This window comes from Dasypus novemcinctus, chromosome 12 (assembly GCF_030445035.2).
Source record: "Dasypus novemcinctus isolate mDasNov1 chromosome 12, mDasNov1.1.hap2, whole genome shotgun sequence".
Lineage (NCBI taxonomy): Eukaryota > Metazoa > Chordata > Mammalia > Cingulata > Dasypodidae > Dasypus > Dasypus novemcinctus.
The window spans coordinates 64,120,283-64,139,088 of record NC_080684.1 but is presented as its reverse complement, the minus strand read 5'-3'; the positions used below and the strand labels follow the sequence as shown (position 1 = coordinate 64,139,088).

At 36.2% G+C, this 18,806-nt stretch overlaps 1 protein-coding gene across 1 annotated transcript in view; it reads right to left on the bottom strand.

The window, feature by feature from the left end:
* The window catches only part of ACSS3 (acyl-CoA synthetase short chain family member 3), a 167,956-nt gene that overhangs the window by 10,114 nt on the left and 139,036 nt on the right, over window positions 1-18,806 (bottom strand). Inside the window, exons 12-13 of the mRNA XM_004462242.5 lie at window positions 7,465-7,546; window positions 5,079-5,201 (exon numbers count right to left, since the gene is read on the bottom strand). Of these exons, the coding sequence (XP_004462299.2) occupies window positions 5,079-5,201; window positions 7,465-7,546 (205 nt within the window). The remainder of the gene's footprint in view (window positions 1-5,078; window positions 5,202-7,464; window positions 7,547-18,806) is intronic.

The window sequence follows — 18,806 nt, the reverse complement described above, 5'->3', positions numbered from 1 at the left end:
GAACTGTCAATGAGTGCGGACAGAAAAAGTCCCAAGAAAAGTCTGTTCCCTCTAGTTGGAGGGCCACGAAAGAGAGATGAGAGGGTGTTAAACAGAACCCTTTAGATTTTAATCTTCCTATTGCATGTGAACACCAGAAGAGACACAGTATCTTGAGCTCCCACTATAAAGCCACAGTAACCTTGTTGACTCTGAACACCAAGTGAATGCCAGCAAAGAATCAGTGCCACTTGTCCTCACTAGTCATGAAGACAGTCCTTGAGAGTAGAACCCTGTTGACTTGTCCTCCCTACACCGGGCCACTGCCAGTAAAAAGACAGAGACACTCCCTCTCCCCAAGGGCACTGTCTTAATAGATTCTGCAGGACTGAATCCTGGTAACAGTGCCAGGAGGTTAATGTCTTGACTTGCAGAAGAGCAATAAGGGGGAGCCCTGGGAATCAGAAAGTGAGGAGAGTTTCAAGATGAGAAGGGAGTTGGAGAAAGGGATACTTTAAATCTGTGTGTGAAGTTCTGGGCTCATCCCCAGCTGAGCTTGCATGAATTCAAATGGAATTTGAATTCATGTGAAAGGGACACAAGCAGGATGGGCCAGAATAGAAAACTGTATTGATACTGGAACCACAGTCCACAGAAAGTGGGCCAGGATAAGTAGACTGATATTAACTGGGTTGATCACTTGCTAAAATAAACAACCAAAAAGAATTGTGAAAGTCCAGAAGATTTAAATAAGATTGAGAATCCCAAAACATAATATTCAAATATCCAGGATAAAATTAATTGCTCTGTTCTGAAAGGATAATAAAAGTTTACAATTTCCTTGGGAGAGCAAAATAGTTAAGAGCCTGGACTAGAACCCTAGTTTAAATAACCAAGGTGCTGGGGAGACTAGAAAGCTATCTCTCTAGGTGTTTACAAGTCAAAAAAGATAAAGCCCCAGAACATGTAAGTATTTCTAGGCTCTGCAAGTTGAGACAAACAGGGCTATAGAGTTCCTGGAGATGTTTAATTTATATACCAAAGGGTTGGGTTTAGGATTCAGGCCCATTATGTTTCCAAGGATATGCTTTCAAAAAGGGTAAGAGATAGGTGCCTCTTTCTCATTTATAGGCATGAGCTGGTTGGAATCTTTTGTGGATCCCAGAAAATAATTTTCTGAAGCTAACATTTCCTGTGCATTTGAACCTATTGTATGTGGGACCTTTTGGTTAGATTCAGTTAAGGATCCTTTTGATTAGATCACTTTGGTTAAGTGTGTTTGATTAGATTGCAGGACCCAGCGTGGGTCCTAATCCTTTTACTGGAGTCTTATATAAATGGAACATTGAGAAAGAGAGCTGCCATTTTACCCTGCCATGTGAGAGTGGACTCCAGGATTGCCTACAGCCTCAAAAAGAGAGAGAAACCCTGAGAGGCTGAGAAAGATCCTGGAATCAGTGGAGCTGAAGTTAAAGCAATGAGAGCCCTAAGAAGCTAGGCCTATGGAGCAGCTCAAAGTTGAAAGAGACAGGCTTGAAGGAAAGGGGAAAGAGAAATGGGCTGCCATTATGCCCTGCCATGTGTTTGACAGCCCACAGCTGAGCTCTGAGAGACAGCATCTTTAGGTGTTCGCCCGCAACTGCGATTTGGTGAGACAACATCTTTAATGATACCTAAATTTGGACATTTGCACAGCCCCAGAACTGTAAGTTTTCACCCTAATAAATTCCTATTATAAAAGCCAGCCCATTTCTATTATATTGCATTAGCAGTCTTTAGCAAACTAACACATAAACATAAAATCATTTTCCTGTATGGAGTATTTGACTCCTCATGTAGGAAAAATTCCCATGACTCTAACTGGGTCACCCAGGAATAAGACCTGGAGTAAGAAGGGAGGGGAAGACTCAATGGACATTCTCAATAAAATTTATAATGATTAATATTAAAAACTCAACAAAAACCTAGACCAAGAAAAATGGGCAAACACTCTTGGAATGAAAGAAAAATATGGGCTCCAGCAAAAAAATGGAGTCTTTAAAAAGGAACCAAATAACTTGCAGAAAGGGGAAATAGAGGAATAAAAAATAGAAGATACATTGAGAACAGTAATAACATACTGGTAGATATAAATATAAATATGTCAATAATTATATGACAATGGTCTAAAACCCCAGTTAAAAGAGTAAGATTATCAAATTAGATTAAAGAAAAAAAGATCCAACTGTATGTTGTCTATAAAAACCCATGCAAAGTATAATGATGTAGATAAACTAAAAATGAAAAGAGAAAAAAAGAGAAATGATTCAAACACTAATCAAAAAAGCTGGTAGCGCTATATGAATATCACATAAAGTAGATTTCAGAACAAGGCAAATTATCATAGACAGAAAAATCAATATATAAAAACAATAATACATTTCAACCAAACTTTTATTCTTGGAGTGAAAAGATAGGTCAACGACTGAAAATTAATTAATGCATATATCAGGGAAAATTAATTAACACATTTAACAGGCCTAAAAATAGGATCACATCAATAGAGACAAAAACAAGTCAACATCTATTCATTATATAAGAAAAAAAACTGCTCAGTTAATTAAGAATAGAAGAGGACTTCCTCAGTTTGATAAAAGGCATGCTACAAAACATGTATAGTTAACATTTTGTTAATGGTAAAAGACTGAATGCTTTTACTTAAGATCAAATATTAGGAAAGGGTGTCTGCTCTCATCACTCTTATTCAATATCATACTAGAAGTTGAAGCCAGTGCAAGAAGGCAAGAAAAATAAATAAAAGGCATTCAGATTGGGCAGGAAGTAGTAAAACAATCTATTCACAGACCACATAATTGTCTATGTAGAAAATTCCAATAAAAGATTTCTTATACCTAATAAATGAATTTAGCAAGAACACAGGATACAGTATACAAAAATCAATAATAGTATTGCTAAACACTAGCAATGAAAAATTGGAAGCCAAGATATTAAAAAATCAATATCATTTACAATAGCTCCAAAAATTAAATATTTAGGTATAATTCTAGCAAAATATTTTCAGAATTTATATGCTGAAAAGTATAAAAAATGCTGCTGATAGATACAAAAAAGATCTAAATAAATGGAGAGACATACAAAGTACATCAACTGGAAGATTAAATATAGTTAAGATGTCAATTTCCCCCCAAATCAATCTATAGAACACAATCCCAATCAAAATTCAAGTAGGATTCATTTTAGATATAAAGAAACTAATTCTAAAATACATGGAAAAATAAAGGAACCAGAACAACCAAAATAATAGTGAAAAATGAAGGACAAATGGGGAGAAGTTACACTATTATAAGACATGCTTTAAAATGACTGTACCAAGACAGTGTGGTATTGGTGATAAAAACATAGGTCAATGAAATAATAGAGAAAATTCAGAAATAGATTCATGTCATGAAGCCAACTGATTTGTGGCAAAGATAAAAAAGAAAAATCAATGGAGAAAGGACAATCTTTTCAACAAATGATTCTATTATTGGGATCCATATAAAAAAATCCTCAACCTATACCTTGCACCATATGCAAGTATTAACTGAAAATTTAAATGCAAACTGATGCAAAACATTCAAGAGTAAAATCAGACAAAACTATACAACTCTTAAACGAAAACAAAAGAAAAAATTTTTGTGACTTAGGTTTAGGAAAAGAGTTCTTAGATATGACACAAAAATCATGATCAATAAAATAAAAACAAATTGGTGAATTCACTTTCATTAAAATGAAAATCATTTTGCTCTGCAAAGAGCCTTAAGAGATTATAAAGACAGCTTCAATCTGAGGGAAAATATTTGCTAATCATGTCTCAGGCAAAGGACTTGTGTATAGAATATATAAAGAACTCTCAAAATTTCAACAATATGAAAACAAACAACCCATTAAAAAAATGGGCAAAATTTTTTAGCAGACCCTTAACCAAAGAAGATAAACAGATGGCAAATAACCACGATAAACAGATGGCAAATAACCATATGAAAATATGCTAAACATCATTAGTCCCTTCGGAAACTATAAATTAAAACCACAATGAGATACCATTACACCTGTCTTGGAATGGTTCAAATAAAGAATACTGACAATGCCAAATGCTGATGAGGATGGGAGGCAACAGGAACTTAGAATCACTGCTACTGAGAATGTGCAATGATACAACCACTCTGTAAAACTGTTTGGCAGTTTCTTATAAACCTAACTATATTTATAGTATAATTCAGCAAACCCACTTCTTGGTATTTATACTGAAAACTAATTTTTACACAAAATTTTGTTTTTGAATGTATATAGAAGCCTGATTCATAATTGTCAAAAACTGAAAAGTTGGAAATGTCTTTCAGTGGTGAGAGGATAAAGATAAACTGTGGTATATCTCCAGAATGGAATGCTATTCAGCAATGAAAAAAAAAACAAACCAAACAAACTAGTGATATAAGTGACAACTGGGATAGTTTCCAGTGCATTTTCCTAAGTGAAAAAACCCAGTCTAAAAGGTTACATACTGTATTACTCTATTTTATGATATTCTAGAGAAGGTCAAAACATGGGAACAGGAAAAAACCAGTATTTGACAGATTTGTTAGGGTCGGGAAATGGTCAAAATACAAAGGTGACATTATGAGGGAATGTTTTGGCAGTGATGAAATTGTTCTGTATCCTGTCTGTGGTGATTGTTATAATAAACTATGCAAATATAAAATTTCACAGAATTGTACAACCACAAAAAAGTGAATTTTACTCTAGGTAAACTTTACAAAATTTTTGAAAAACTATTCTTGGAACTTGGTGTAACTCACATTTGAAAGAAAATTCTCAGATGTAAGAGTACAATAAAATGTTTAAATCTCACACCACCTAAAGACTGTATGTAAAACTTGGTCATAAGAAGCAAATGTATAAAATACAAATGTTTTTAAGTGTTTAAAACTCATTACTACCAGGCAGAGATGTGGAGAATATAGAGAATATGAGAGTAATTCTCCAGGCAGAATGATTTAACCTCAATAATATCTTCAGTGCAGCTCTACCAGGGGTAGAATACCAATATTCATCAATACCTCTTCAATGGCACCTGCAGAAATCCTGTGACCGGCAACATTTATTACATCATCAACCCGAGACATAACGTACAAGTATCCTTCTTCATCCATGTAACCAGCATCCATAGTGTCATAGTACCCCTGAAAATAAGAATAAATAATGCTTAATTAGATGTATGTTAGGTAGTATAATCATTTCAAGCTTGGAAAAACACAAAATGTGATAGAAATGGATTTACCATATGCATTTGACTTTGTTTCAAAACTACACTATGGAATTAAATTACTTTGGAATTTGAAAGCTTACTAGAATCTCCTTGCTCTTCTAACAGTCAGGAATAAAGTAAAATGTTCCTATATATATTCCAGTTAAATGTTTGAACTTAAAGTTGCAAAGTCTATGAGCTCAATTTCTTTTTTTAATGGAGAAGTAATGGCTCAATATTTCCAATACACTTTGATACTGCAAAGTAATCCTTTGATAGATTTCTTCTCTAATTATATTAATTTTTAAAAGCTTTAAAGCTTCTTGTTTAAAATTACAAAATGTAGCACTTGTTTATTAATGTGAGTTAGGATTAGACTCAAGTGTCAGTGAAATCTGATAGTAAGTATGGAATTTAATTTTTAATCAACTCCAAGTAGCACATCTTGACTGGTCCAGAAGCCTAAGTAGAATTAAGAATCAGGAAGAACAAGAAGTAAAAAGGAAGTAAATATTGCTTCTTCTAAATCTTCTGCTTCGAGTTTGTGAATACGGGCTTTAGTACAAATCCAGGTGAGTAACTATTTGTCTTTCTTGACCTTTCTGAGACTCAGAATGCTCTTCTATTAAATGCCTTGAAGGTTGCATTTGGTTGCACTTATGCTTCCTTGAAGGTATATCCTGAGCCTTCAATAATTGTCAGTTATTACTGTGATTACTATTATTATTATTACCATTAGAGGGGCAGCCTGGAGTAGTGGTTGTGAGCACAGCCTTGAGAGCCAGACTATATGGGTTTAAACCTCAGCTCCATCACTTCTAAGTCCTTCTGGGACTCTGGGCAAGTAACTCAATTCTTCTGTGCCTCAATATTCCCCTTTAGAAAAATGGGGATTGTAAAAGTACATACCCCGTGAGCTTTGGGCAGCATGAAATGAATTTAAAGTATGGAAAGCATGCAGGCATAGTACACAGTTAAGTGTGTCCTTATTAATACTCAGATGAGAGGTGTGCAGTCAGGTAACAAGGTAGAATATAGCATCACTCTATAGAGCTAGACCATAAACTGTGTCCTTGAGGGAGATTTTAGAGTTAAAGGTGATCATGTTAAAACCACATGCACATTTTGTTTGCCATTGCCAGGTTATGATTAATCATCATAACACTCTGATGATTTAACTGTGACCCACTGGGCAAGTAGATTGCACTGACTGGAGCCAACTACACTGACAAATCTTTCCTGCCACAGTCCATTGGGGATATGTTTAATCTTGACTACTGTGATCACTCAGCTCTGAGATCTCTATCTAAAAGAAGCTACTTTTGATCTCTTATCATTTGTCTAGTTGATTAGGTCATCAATCCTTCACTCACAAGTAATGAAGATAGGATGCTAAACACTTAGATTCACTGTTTATGTAATTTTTATCCTTTGTTCTTTTTTACCTAGTGCATAATGAGACCCAGTTATTCCTCTGTGGGAAAGAAGCAGAAATGAAGGGGCAGAAGAAAGATGATTGTGGGACCCTGACATGTACTGTAAATAAAATGCCATTATGTACATACCACACATGACCTTGGCATGGAGTGAAAGGAAAGTGACAGGACATTAAATAGGAAGACACTTTGTTATCTAGGGCACCAGAACTTTGGTTTTGAAAAAAACTATCTCTCTTCTAGATCCATATTTTACAGTGAGATTTAAAAATAAAGACTACAGAGAACCTTCAGGAAAAGATATCAAAAAATAGGTAAAGGGATGAAAAATAGCTTCTGAGCCAGCTGCATGAATTTCACTCACATAACAAGGAGTAGAGGAGGTTAAATGGTCTTAATGACATTTAGTACAGTTGCTCTTATTCTGTACTAAGGAATCCAATTGAGGAAATGAAAGAGAATGTCTAGAAAATATTTTAGATTAACAAAAATTTCCTGATATCGAGGGCTGTTAAATTTTAGGAAAGACTGCTAAAAGAAACTGAGGAATTTCTTTCTCCAGAGACTGATAAATGTAAGTATGAAAATTCCTTATTTAGACAAATGTGGTTTGGACATTCTCATCCCTGAGAACTGGCAACTAGCCCAATAACCTTTAAAAGTCTTTTCATGATCTATGTTTCTAGGAGCAAGTTGCTCAATGTAATAGGCAAGAACTGTAGAAAAGTATGTAAGAAGGAAAAAATATATTAAAGTTCTTACAGGAAATTTCTCAAAGTATAAATGCTTGAATGCTTCCTGATTCTTCCAGAGTCCTGAAAAAGCCCCAGGTGGTAATGGCAACCTTATATAAAAACAGAGTAATTAGAATTATGATGAAGGTGGTCATAAAGACAGACTGATTAGAAATGTTGTTTTTCCAGTGTGATGGATAATCACAGTTTCAAAGCCCACATTGAAATGCAACCCCTAAACTTGTTGGACTGATCAAGCCTAACTGAGATGGAGGCATTTAATAATGGCATAGCAGCATCACTGAGGGAAGACTGTAGTTGATGGGGACAGGGAAGGCACATACACTTGGCATTCAAAGTTATTAGTAACAATCATTGTTAAAATAAGAAACATTACATTTGCAAAAGAGAACCATATATACATCACTGAATTACTCTATAAGAGAAATTATCCTTCCACCAAAGGAAAAAGAATTCCTTGCAGTACCAAGATTCTACTTGTGACTTCTGCCTGTCTATTTGGGTCATCACGGTTGAAAAAAAGTGACTCACTTTCATATATGTTAGTACTTTTTCACAGGTTAGTGGAATTTTCCAGCTAAACATCCAGTGTTCAATCTAATATTCAGAATGTGCCTCCCCTGGGAATGCTCTCACAATTACTTCTTGCTCTTCTGTTTCATGACCATCCTGATCTATGTGAGTTCTTGGTCCTATGAAAACTTGGAGATGTTTGAGTATATTTATCTTTTCTTTCTTGCTTCCTCTTACATGTCTTTCCTCTGGAATGTCAGATAAGTGCCATGCACATGGCAAGGGCTTAATCTCTATCTATCATCTACCTACCTACCTATTTATTTATATAAATAAATGAATAATTTCTCATATTGGTTCCTTGTAGAAAAAGCCTATCTCATAAAGGTAACAACTAAGATTGTTTTCTGGTCACAGAAATGTTTCAGATACTTTTATAGTTTGAAAATTTGGATACTGTAAAGCTTATGGTCTTACAAAAATCTACCCTCTTGTACTGAAACAATAACATATAACAGTTAAGCTGTGACTTCATGGAGGTAATGGTGAGAAAACTGAAAATGGAGTCAAACTGACTACGTCTCAGATGAAGGAACATTACCTGCCCTCCCAGCAGCAGTGTTTTTGGGTCTCACAGGACAAGAGAGAAGGATGGTACAGATGGCCACACTAAGATTAGACCTCGGAGGCACTGAATTTTATTCTCACATTCTGTTAAGCAGAACATGCTGTTACCAGTGGGCTCCTCTTTGGAGCAGTCCAGTTGTCGTTAACCATTTCCATCATGTCCAGCCTCCGGTCGTAACCTTGGAGAGGCTGTCTTCCTTGCTTGGTTCCCTTTTTATATTATTTTAAGACTGAGGAAAAATGCTATACCCAGCATTTCTTGGTCTCATGTAATTACATAAAATGCATGTGAAAGCCCTTCATGACCTGTAAAAGAACTACCCCATAGCTAGTGTGCTGCTATTACTGCTTCACTGCTAAGCCTGCCCAAAGGCAGCAGGCTGAAGCAGACAATGTCTTCAGGTCCTTTCAGCTGGCTTTGTTTCCATCAAACCATCTAATTCACCATGCATATAATTTCAATTGATCCATTTGTTTTAATTATTATTTTAAAAATTCCAATAAAACATAAATATGACAATCATGAAACACCATTCAATTTAGAAATATTTTCGAGATCCTAAGGGTAAAGAGGTGAAGAGGACAGTAACAAGAGGTGGCAAATCAAATGCTAATGTAGGCCAGAATAGATAACATTATTGAGCAAAGCAGCTACACGTAAAATAAGCAGTAAACTCAATGAAGCTGCACTTAATCTGTACATTAAATAAGGAATAACTATCTATTGCTTCAAGAATTATATCATGATATACAGTCCTTTCTGCTTTTCACAGTGACATTTTCTGACAGATATAAGATCTCTTAGCTACCACAAGAAAAATAAAAAGCAACTGGGATAATAAATGGCTACTGACATTCAGACTAATTTGGGGAAACTGAGAAGAGAGGAGTCTATAATGAGAGTACGTGCCAGATTCAATGAGACAAGGTGTTTCTTAGCTTCATATGATTACTGAAATATAGGAATGCTAACTCAAATACTTAAAAATATAAAATTGACCATGCTTAGAACTATGCATCTAAAGTATGTATAGTTAAACGAGAGTTTCTCTCATTTCAAGTACTCCAATGAAATATTTTGGTCCACTAGCACCAAAATACTGTTTCCTGATAATAAATAGAGACTTCTAATTGTCTGTCATAATTATGCAACAGAGCTTGGACTTTGTGTATTGAAAGTGATCTGAACATTCTTGTGGCTTAACATGTACCTGGTTCAATGTATGCAGAATGAACTAAGAGTTTAGCATTTTCAAGTTTGAGTATTATAAGACAAAAAGGGGAATCTTATATGCCCCAGAGATTGGTTCGGTTTGCAACCTTTGTTCTTTATAGAAGACACCCTGATAACCTGGGTTTTCTCTTACATACTGAGAGAAATATGATACTAGCAATTAATAATGGAGAGATTATATTATTATTATAATTAATTGAAGCATAGAGCACTAAAAGTATAGGTAACTACTTTCCAGAAAAAAAAGCTTTAAAACACAGGTTTTCTCAGCCTTTGCTCAAAACTTTAAAGATCTGCATATATTTTCTGAAGAACAAGGACAGTGCAGATTTTTATACCATCTCTCATAACTACAAGACATGTCTGCATAAGTTTGTGCATATTAAATAGACTCTGGGAATTAAGAGCAAGTACCAAGGATTCTTCATATGAGGTACATTAGTAGGCTTCTATGGAATCTCTGAAAATCCTGAAACTGGACATAAAATTTAGCTTTATGTGGATATGTATTGCATGTTTCTAAGGATAGGGTCTTTGGTTTTTATCCAGTATAAAAGGGTCAATGATACAATATTTATCCAGTATAAAAGAGTCAGTGATATAACATATTCAAAGTTCTAGTCAATGGAAACAGAATCGCAACCTAAAATGCACTTTAGTAGTAGAAATAGTTCATTCTAAGCATGATTTAATGCACCTTTAACCTTAATCATTATAAATTGAAAATCTCAGCTTTTTCCAATATCTTTGCATTAAGCTACCCTTGGAGAGGAATGTCATATTGCATAGCTAACTCTCTTGTAAAATAGATTTGCCATTAAATATGACACTTGGTTAGTGGTAGAGATTTGGAGAAATGGTGATGAAGAGAACAAGAAAGGGTGAGAAGTGGAGGGGGCATGTTATGGATTAAATCATGTCCTCCACAAAGACATGTACAAGTCTTAATCCCTGGTCCTGTGGATGTGAATTCATTTGTAAATATGCTTTTTGAAGATCTCTTTAAGATGAGGCCAAACTCATCAAATCCCATTAAGATGAGGGTGGGCCTTAAAGCAATATGACTGGAGTCTTTCTAAGCAGAAGGAAATTTGGAGACAGAGTCAATAGGAGACAAGAGGAGTCAGAAGGCCATGTGACAGAGCTAGAGACTGAGTTATCAATTGTAGGAAAGCCACTGCCAGAACACTACAGGGCTTTGGAGAAGCCCAATCCTGCCAACACACTGATATTGGACTTCTAAAACTATGATATCATAAATTATATCCAAAACTGTGATATAAAAATTGCTGTGGTTTAAGCTATCAGCCTGAGGTATTTGTTATAGAAGACCTGGCAAACTAAGAGAAGGAGGTAAAGGAGGATAAATGACAAGGATGGGGTACGACAATATTGAAAGAAGAAAAGCAAGTGCTTCTCTTATCACCCTGAGGACATCTAAAAAGCAACTCAATCTATGCAATATGGAATAGCCATTTTATATAAGAGGAAATGCCCTGAAGAAGCAGGGAGCTCAGAGAATTTGATATTGAGGAGATGAGCTATGATCTGATATTAAAAGACAAGTTCATGAAGCTGAGAAGGGAATAGTAAAGAAAGGCATGTTATGCTGTATGCAGAGCATTCCTTCCCCTCTTCCTCATGTGTTTCTTCTATTTCTTCCTCCTTTTTCATTTGTTCTTGGCTTTTAACCACTTAATTAACAAATGTATAATGAGTTCTTAAAAGATATCAAGTATGGCAATAAGGGCATGGAAAAATGAAGCACTGATGTGTATGTAAATACAAATAATCTGCTGAATCTAACCAATACTTAGGATCTGCATGTGTGTGTGTGTGTGTGTGTGTATGAAAAGTGTGAAGAGAGGGCATATATTGTAAATGGAGCATTGGACAAATTTTAAATAACCCCAAACATCATGAATAGGCATTTGATAATGTTCAGCTACCAAAGCATTTTTTTTAAAAGAAGTAGTTGGTATAATCAGATCTTTGTTCTAAAAAGAATACTGAATCCAATGTGATGGATTGGATACCTGGAGGTCACAATAACAGGATGAAAATTAAATGTGAGGGATAAGAAGAGAGAAGAATGAAAGTAGACTCTATAAAGTTTATGACCTGGACTAATGGTGACCAACAGAAAAAGCATAAATGTACTAAAAGCAGTATTTTAGGGAGAGGTAGGGTATTGGAGATTAGAGAGGAGATGGACAGTTTGATTTTAGATTTTGTATTTTAAGGGTTTGTGGGTTCATAAGCGGAACAACCTAATAAGACATCAGTACATAAAGATGTAAAGTTAAAAAGGCAGATCAGCCTGGATGGATACATAGATATGCTGATCATGTACAACTCAGTAATCCTAAAAATCTTAGAAATCAGTGACATGATCCAGGTAGACAGTCTGGAATAAGAGGGAGACATCCAAGGCCAAACATCAGTGTAAAGACAAGTCAAAGAAAGAGGGCAGTTAATGAACAAAAATAAGAGAAGATGCCAAAATGTATGAGAACCAGGAGAAAGTAATATCCTTGTAGTCATCCAAGTAGAGTTTTCATAATAACCAAGAGTTTAACAAGCTTAAATGAAGTATGGATTTTATTCAAAAGTGGATTCAACAAAGGTCATGGAATTTAGTAATTAAGATGTTCTTGAGTATCCTCAAGATTACAATTTTAGTAGACTGGAGAGAAGGCAAGAGCCAGAGAGATTAAGGAGTAAATAGGAAGTAAGTGGAGGCAACACAGTGAGATTATACTTTTAAAGAGTTGTTAGAGTGTGCAAGGAGAAATATAAGGCAGTGGTTTCATGTGGAGACACAGGCTTTACAGGATTGGGGAGGTTTGAGTGGAAACAGTGGTGAAAGGTGAAGTCCTAAAAGTGAGAGAGAGAACAGCTGAGGATTATTCAACTGTTTTATTTGCCTACTCATTCACCCACTCATACAACCATGCATTAATTCATGTATTCATTTGCTTCATTCAATCAGTATGTGTGGGGTACTTGGTATTCCTCCATCACTATGCTAGGCATTAGTGATATACAGATAGAAACTATTGCCTCAGATGCAGGGAGATCCTATCATATTGTAAACTGCAAGGAATTCAGTATTTTAGAGCATAGGTAAGGAGGACAACTGTTGCAAAGGCATCTGCTCTATTTAGTTAATTAAGTTAAAAGGTGAACATCTAAGAAAAGTGGTCTAGTTCTTTATCAGCAAGGCAAGTTTTAGAGCAGGTAGTTGAACACTACAATGCCAGGAACTCTTGGAGGGGAAGTTTTTAGCCCTACCCAAGGTGTGGACCTACTGGAAAGGGCATTGTTAGGGAGATCACAGATATGGCCCAGACCTCACCTGCCTCCACCTTCTTTTTTGGTGTGTGCCATTCTACAGCCTGGGGCAGATGTTAAGTCTGATGAAAAGGTCCAGCCAGAACCTGAACCCAGAAACCAGGCAGGAGCAGCCCCAGATGTTTATCAGAATGAAAATTCTCAGCAGCAGGGTCCCCTCTCTCTGAATTAGATTAGAAAAACGCACACATTCCCCAAGGTGGGGAAATAACAAACAAAAGGGAGGGATGGTAACAGAGGGTTAAGAATTAACAAAAGATTTTATTACTGAATCATTATATAGATGCTTTTTTCTTATTTTTCAAGTATATTACAGAATAGCCAAAAGATAATACCTGAAATTACTGAAACTGGCTAGATGGGCCGCATCTCTGTTTATGGTTATTTCTTTTTTATTTATTTATTTTTTTTTTTAAAGATTTATTTATTTAATTCCGCCCCCCTCCCCTGGTTGTCTGTTCTTGGTGTCTATTTGCTGCGTCTTGTTTCTTTGTCCGCTTCTGTTGTCGTCAGCGGCACGGGAAGTGTGGGCGGCGCCATTCCTCGGCAGGCTGCTCTTTCTTTTCACGCTGGGCGGCTCTCCTCACGGGCGCACTCCTTGCGCGTGGGGCACGCGGGGGACACCCTTGCGTGGCACGGCACTCCTTGCGCGCATCAGCACTGCGCATGGCCAGCTCCACACGGGTCAAGGAGGCCCGGGGTTTGAACCGCGGACCTCCCATATGGTAGACGGACGCCCTAACCACTGGGCCAAAGTCTGTTTCCCTGTTTATGGTTATTTCAAAACCAGGCTCACCCTTGCATATATTTACTGTTTTGATGGTTATTCTAGACTGACCTTAGCTTTCTTTATGGTTATTTCAAACTAGGCTCACCCTTGTGTGTACTCTCTATTGTGATGGTAACCATTCCACCCTGCCCTGTTTGAGTCCATCAAAACCCTAACCTCCTCAAAATTGGGGAAGGCAGATTTGAGACAACTCATCTCCTGTATTCCACTGGGATTAACAAACCTTCTTTCTCTCACAACAAAACAAAACATGCAAACAGTATAGATTGGTCTTTCTTTTCCTTTGTGAAGTGGGGCATGCGGAGATGCCATCTCTCAACCCTGACCCAGAGCAGACTGTGGCCATGATTGGGCTTCTTCCCCTGCTCCTTTGGACTCTGCTGTGGAAGTGAAAAGGAGATTATTTGTCCTTTCTGGACTCTATTCTGTGCAAGTAATAAAGGGACCATTTGTGCAAAGTTTCTATTGTGCCTTGATACTTTGTTCCCATGGCACGCCATTGTAGCAACTTGTTTCACAGGCGTGTGGGTCTGTTCCAACTTATGTTTTAGATATCTCCAGAAAACTACTTCACGGTTTCCAATTTTGGCTGAGGATTGGGCTGGAAAGTAGGATAAGGGAAAACAATTGGAAACTGATAAGATAAAATACAGAAATGACAACTGTTCTTCACTAACAAGTCCCTGTACCTTCAGAGCCAGATAATATTATTTAAATATTTAAAAGAGATTCTAAAGATTCTAAAGGAACCCTGAAAGAAGCCATACAATGGTCTTAGAGAAATGCAGAAAAGCAGAAAGAATTCCAGAATTGGAAATATCATGATTTTTTTTTAAAAAATTGAAGAAAAATATGTTACAAGAGATCATTAAGGTTCAGACAGCAGTTGGATGTATAGGAGCTAAAGCAGAGGTTTTTGTTTGTTTGTTTCAGTATTACAAATTAGCTCTTCTATCCTTGCCACTATCCTAACAAGTATTCTACATTAAATGCAAATGCAGAGGCTTTCTTTCTGGAGAATGGATACAATGGGGAGGTCCTCTATAATTACAGTAATAAAATAAAATGCACTAGACTGGCAAATGCTAGGGAAAGATACAAAAATACTCTTCCTTCAAATCTAACCACCCTGTGACACCTTTCCCAACTCTTCCAAGCAGAGCGAAAAAAAGAGGTTTTGTTAACTCTTCCAGTTGTGAATCAGGAATTCCTTTTAGAGAATGACCTTTCCAAAATGACCCTTCTTGAGGGGAGAAAAGAATAGCAGAGGCAGCATTGACACCTAAGTGGGCAGCATCCTTGCCTGGCTAGGGAAAGAAGAGAACGTCCATTGCATTAGAAGTAACACATTCTGACCAATCTGAAATGTACAGTTCCAAAATGCCTCCTATTCTGGATGAAGAAGAGTTGATATTCACTGTCCTACCAGGAATGCCTATAGTCACATAAATAAATTGAAGACCTAAATCCTCTTCCCTAAGGAATGCTGCGTAATACTGCACTCCCAGTATTTTCCCACAGGGCCCTTAAGCTTTACTTGAGTTTTTCATAAGAAGCTTTTTTTTTTTTTAACCTTCCCAGAAGGGACAAAATAGGCCATAATTTGTTTTATCCCTGGAAGAAAAAAATCTGTTAATAAATGTGACTTCTAGCTCTACCACAACTAATGATGCTTAATTTCCCTTGTCTAAAAGGAGGATTATATCTGTCCCACTGCCTGCTTCACAGTGTTATTGTGAGGTTGATGAAAGGTCATACTAAAATCTGTATACATGAAATCTAGAAAGGAAAGGGATTACAATTATGTGATGCCTTTGGCTTCACTCATAGGATAACCCGATGGAAAGGAATCTGGCCTGACCCTCTCCCAGGATGGCAGCACAGTGACTGAATCGCTGCTGCAAAGTTGTAAAGATGTGAACATCGTTAAGAGTGAAGAGCTGAACATGGAGGATGAGAAATTGGCAGGCATCAGAGTAAAAGTCACTGGAACAATTCCATACAGCTCCCTCCCACTCAACACTGACTGCAGGGTACAAGTCAGTGGAGCACAGCACTGGGAGGATGGAGCTATTGCTATCTGATCCAAAAGCAACAATGGATTGGGTCAGATAAATATGTAAGCCTGCCGAGGAGAAAAGCCAGAGACCGATAGCTTTAATAACAGTGAGAACTGTGGTACTGAGGACAGCAATTGCAGTTAAAATTTTCTTTCATGCCCTGCTCTGTGTTATCTGCAAATTACTGGCTCATGGTTTTATTTCTGCACTTTAGACCTCTGGATGCAATTACAGGAGCTCCTTCAAAAATTCATGAACATTTTGTGATCACAGCAATTCAGATTCCATAATTTCCCACTGAATTAACTGCATAGAGTAGGTTTCAAAACCAAAGGTATTTTCTAACACTCATGCATACATGAAGTTTTCTCTTCTGCCAGAAAGGTAAATCCTATGAATACAAAAAATCTAGCAAACCTACAGGATTCATTTTTGTTCTGTGCTGGGCCCTCCAGTAATTTAAGAATCACTAAATATCTACCTTCTAGTTAAGGGATCTTTGCAGGAACAAGAAAGCCATAATGAAGGAGGTGAAGAAGATTAAGGAGATCAAGAGGAATTTTTTAATTGCCACACATCACCATTCTTGATTTTGGGGTCAGCCATCTTAATATGATACATAAAGAATTATTACTACATTTAGAACCTTGTAAAATGATGGACGTATGACTATCGTTTCATTTTTAAAGAAACAGCCAGAGATTGTTTCCAATGTTATTTATACTACATATAGCAGATTTTATAGTGAAAAAGGGACCTGTAATAGTACTAACAATTTTTTGTGAAGTAAGTCCTTACTGACCTATTTCAAAATAGGCTGAGCCTCATGCATTTCAAATATTACATGCAGATTTTTACCTCTATTTTGTAATAATTACCGAAGGTATAATTAGTGAACATAAACTGCATCAGGGAATACTGCTCTTCAAAGAGTATTCCATCTTGTTATACAAATTAATAAAGAAAAGCATGGCATGAATAACTGAGAGCAATGGCCATTTATCTCAGCCCATCAGGGGTGGCTTTAATGCCAGCTCAGTTTTAAGTCCTTCATGGGCTCTATTTCCTCTTATTTTCAGTGACCTCACCTCAAATGCATTCAAAGACTTAAAAATATGGCAATTAGCAATATAAACTATAAGATCTGGGGGAAAAAAGGCTTATCGTTTTGCTTTTGTAATGATTTGTCAAGAAGCCAAACCTTTATTTTACCACTGGAATTATTAATTCTCAACAATCATTGTGCATGCTCAGGAATCATGGGAAGTGAGAAAATACCACAAAAAAATTTGTTTGCAAATAAAACGAAAAATTTACAAAGATCAAATTTGATGATGACGTGTGATGATGTTAAATTTTATAGATATTTAATTCATTTTGATGTCAAATTTCTCATATTCAGGTACCAATGCATTTTTTAAAAAGTAAAATCTTAGATATTTTGTAGAGCCTGGGTTTATAGGATATAGACCTGTAAAATATACAGTGTCTAACCAAATATATTTTACAGGACTCAAAATGGTTCTGGGGCCCCATGTATAGCTAGTCTGTGGAAAGACCCTGTTTTCAGATCACATGGACCTAATTTAGAATGTGGTCTACATAAAAATGATTATCTCTCAAATTACACAATGTTTTTTTCAACCACGATAATTTTTATTGTCAAGTTTGCCTTTTCTTCTTCCTTACTTTAATAAAAGATTTATTATAAGCATTTAAGGACAATGTTTGGGCATTTTTCTATTTTAGATAAATGATGTCCCCCCTCAAGGCAGCTATGGACCAATATAAACAAGTCTTAGTGATATACATTGAATAAGAAAACAGCCTATGAAGCTGGAGGTAGCCCTTTGGGATTAGGTAATTATTTTCAGACTGATGAGTAAGAGTGGCATGATTACTGAGAAAGGGGTTTTAAAAAATATAACTGGCAAATCCTTGCTCTCACAGATAAAAATGAGTTACTGAAAAGTTTCAGGAGCTGTTCTTTTAAGAAAAGAGAAATGTGGAGGTACCATTTTGGTTAAATTTTTACATACGTATACATAATTTTCCCAAATACCTAGCTTCACTATTAACGCAAGGGAGGAATCAAAGTCCACTTCATGTCACCATATATTGCATCCTCAAGTAATTTATAATGAAATCTCAGAACCCAAGACCATTACAATAAATTTCCTGCTTAGGAATACAGAGGGAAAAAAATCATTCTGAACTGGTGACAATCCAAATCATAGAGTCATGCTTTAAGGTAACAATTGTATTACTTTTAATTAGAACCTGGAATGCCTCTAATGGCTACAAGAAAAAATTATAGTTTATCCCAAATATTGCTATATTTTGTTATCTTTGAAAGGATATGGGTAAAGCCATCAATAAATAGAGTAAGAGGACCCATGAAAGGTTTACAACCTAGGCTAGCATCAAATGCCATCTCAGGGATCCTGCAAGAGTTGCTTTATGCAATAGATGACTCAATTATAATTAGGAGGTTATATAGTTACAGTGGTTTTATAACATGAGGTTCAAAAAACATGAGCTTCCCTAAACCAGCTAAATGCCCACCCACAATCTTATTCATATTATTATTTTCTTTAGCAAGTTCCCCTACACCATCCCACACTATTTTCCCCAACAGGTCAAATTTCAACCAGCTCTATGTTTAACTGTATTCCGATTCAGAGAAACATGAATACAAATAATACAGTAAACATTTAATTTTTCCATTTTGTGAATATAGTGCCTTAAAATGGTCACTTTTTAAGAAGTGA